The sequence below is a fragment of the Triticum urartu genome, chromosome 3 (assembly GCF_003073215.2).
Source record: "Triticum urartu cultivar G1812 chromosome 3, Tu2.1, whole genome shotgun sequence".
In the NCBI taxonomy this organism is placed as follows: domain Eukaryota; kingdom Viridiplantae; phylum Streptophyta; class Magnoliopsida; order Poales; family Poaceae; genus Triticum; species Triticum urartu.
Genome location: NC_053024.1, coordinates 356,880,296 through 356,882,313, shown reverse-complemented (window position 1 = coordinate 356,882,313; position 2,018 = coordinate 356,880,296). Strand labels below are relative to the sequence as shown.

The 2,018-nt window shown below is 54.1% G+C and overlaps 1 protein-coding gene across 1 annotated transcript; it reads left to right on the top strand.

The window, feature by feature from the left end:
• Positions 1 to 561: 561 nt before the first annotated feature.
• LOC125543978 (NDR1/HIN1-like protein 6) lies at positions 562 to 1,651 on the top strand. Its single transcript, XM_048707490.1, has one exon. It carries the CDS (start codon positions 662 to 664, stop codon positions 1,526 to 1,528), a length of 867 nt encoding a protein of 288 aa, XP_048563447.1. The 5' UTR covers positions 562 to 661; the 3' UTR covers positions 1,529 to 1,651.
• Positions 1,652 to 2,018: the final 367 nt, after the last annotated feature.

Below are 2,018 nucleotides of genomic sequence, written 5' to 3'. Positions count from 1 at the left end.
TGACTCCCGAGCTCATCTGCACCCACGCTCAGAAAAAAATACTAGAAAAATTAAAAAAAATCCATTTTTTTGTGTAGTAGATAATTTGACGCATGAGGTCCGCTCCAAATTTCAACTCATTTGAGCATCTGAGTAGCTCTCGGCAAAAAAGACAAAATCGGGTCTGTAAAAATGTTCACTGTTCACGGACTATTTTGACCTGATTTGTCTTTTTTGCCGAGAGCTACTCAAATGTTCAAATAAGTTGAAATTTGGAGCGGATCTCACGCGACAAATTATCTATCACACAAAAAATTTGGAATTTTTTGAATTTTTTAGTATTTATTTTGATTTTGTTTCTGAGCGGGAGCAGATGAGCCTGGGCACCGAATTGGATATCCGATAAACAAGAAGTTATATAAAATTTACTCATAACAAAAAAGATAAAGATGGTGAAAAGAAACTAATAAAAAGGGGGAAATCCTTACCAAAAAGGTGAGTGACCATAGAAATTGAGAATGCCTAGACCAGCAAGCAAACACATACTACCACAATATATACAGTGTATATATAAATGCGTCCACTTATTGCGCCCCTCTTCTTCGCGTTTCTTCCCCCCACAGTCTCTTTTACTCTCCCCTTCTCCTTCCCCAAGCCAAGCAAAGGCAGCAGAGGCCAAGAAATGGGCGACCGGGCGTACGGGCCGTCCTCCAAGCCGGTCCCTGTGGCGGCACCGCGGTCCGCCAACGGCACGGCGAACGGCGGCGGTGTAGGGACACCTCGGCCTCCGTCCATGGTGCCCGGTCGCGTCCCGCCGCCGCCGATGTACCGACCAAAGCCGATGCAACCGCCACCGGGCCGTCGGCGGAGCGGGCGCGGGTGGTGCTGCGCGTGTTGCCTGTGGCTGACGCTGGTGTTGGTGGGGCTGGTGTTCCTTGGAGCAATAGCGTTGGGGGTGTTCTACGTGATTTACCACCCGGAGCTTCCGACCTTCGCCGTGACGTCGCTCCGTCTGGCGGCGCTGAACGTCTCCGACTCCGACTCCGTCACCTCCCGCATCGAGTTCACGGTGACCGCGCGCAACCCCAACGAGAAGATCGCGTTCGTGTACGGCGACATCGGGGCTGCCTTCGCGGCCGACGGCACGGACATCGGGGACGGCACCGTGCCGGGCTTCCTCCACCCCAGCCGCAACACGACGGTCATCAAGGGGTCGGCTTCGGCGGCCGCCGCGACGGTGGACCCGGTGCAGGCGGCCAGTCTCAGATCCAAGAAGTCCCATGCGATGTCAGTGGAGATGGACTCCAAGGTGGGTTTCCAGATCGGGCAGTTCAAGTCGAAGCGCATCAGCGTCCGTGTGCTGTGCGGTGGCTTCAGCGCGGGGCTGGCCAAGCCGGCGCCCTCCCCGGCGCCGATCATCGTGGCCGCGGCGCCTGCGCCGACCCGGTCAAAAATCAGGCTGTCGTCGTCTTCCACCGGAGGCGGCGGGTCGGCGACGACGGACGCAAAGTGTAAGCTCCGCGTCAAGATCTGGATTTGGACGTTTTGATGCATCTGCGGGTAGGGAGAGGAGGGATTTTTTTCGGTTTGGTTTAACCTTTTTCACACTGTATGTGGATTTATTGGAGTATAGTCTATATGATTTTATCTTCCTCTTGGTTGCTTCTTGCTACTCTCATTCATCCTTTCTTTGTCACAAGCAAAAACAAGCCAAGTACGCTGCATAGATCTATGCTACAGTCGGGCATAATTCTGCAAGAAGAGTATAGTAGTACTAGTTAACCACACCACAGTGAAACCTGCAGCCGAGAAGAAATGGAGGTGAACTGGGTACGCGAGCGAGCGATTCAGCGCACGCGCGTCGGTGGCGTCAACAGAAGCGGGCGATCTCCAGCTCGATTTCCTTTTTGGTTTCTCTCCCTACCGTTTCCACAATCTCTCTTCTCCTTTCATCCGGGGAACCGGCCGGGCACAGCTGTACCTTGGCTGGCAGCCGACGCCGACGCCGACGTGCGGGCCCATCGGCTTCCGGGACAGCA

What these genes read in the sequence shown, in the direction of transcription:
- LOC125543978 (XM_048707490.1), top strand. Translation starts at nt 662, where the DNA reads ATGGGCGACCGGGCGTACGGGCCGTCCTCCAAGCCGGTCCCTGTGGCG.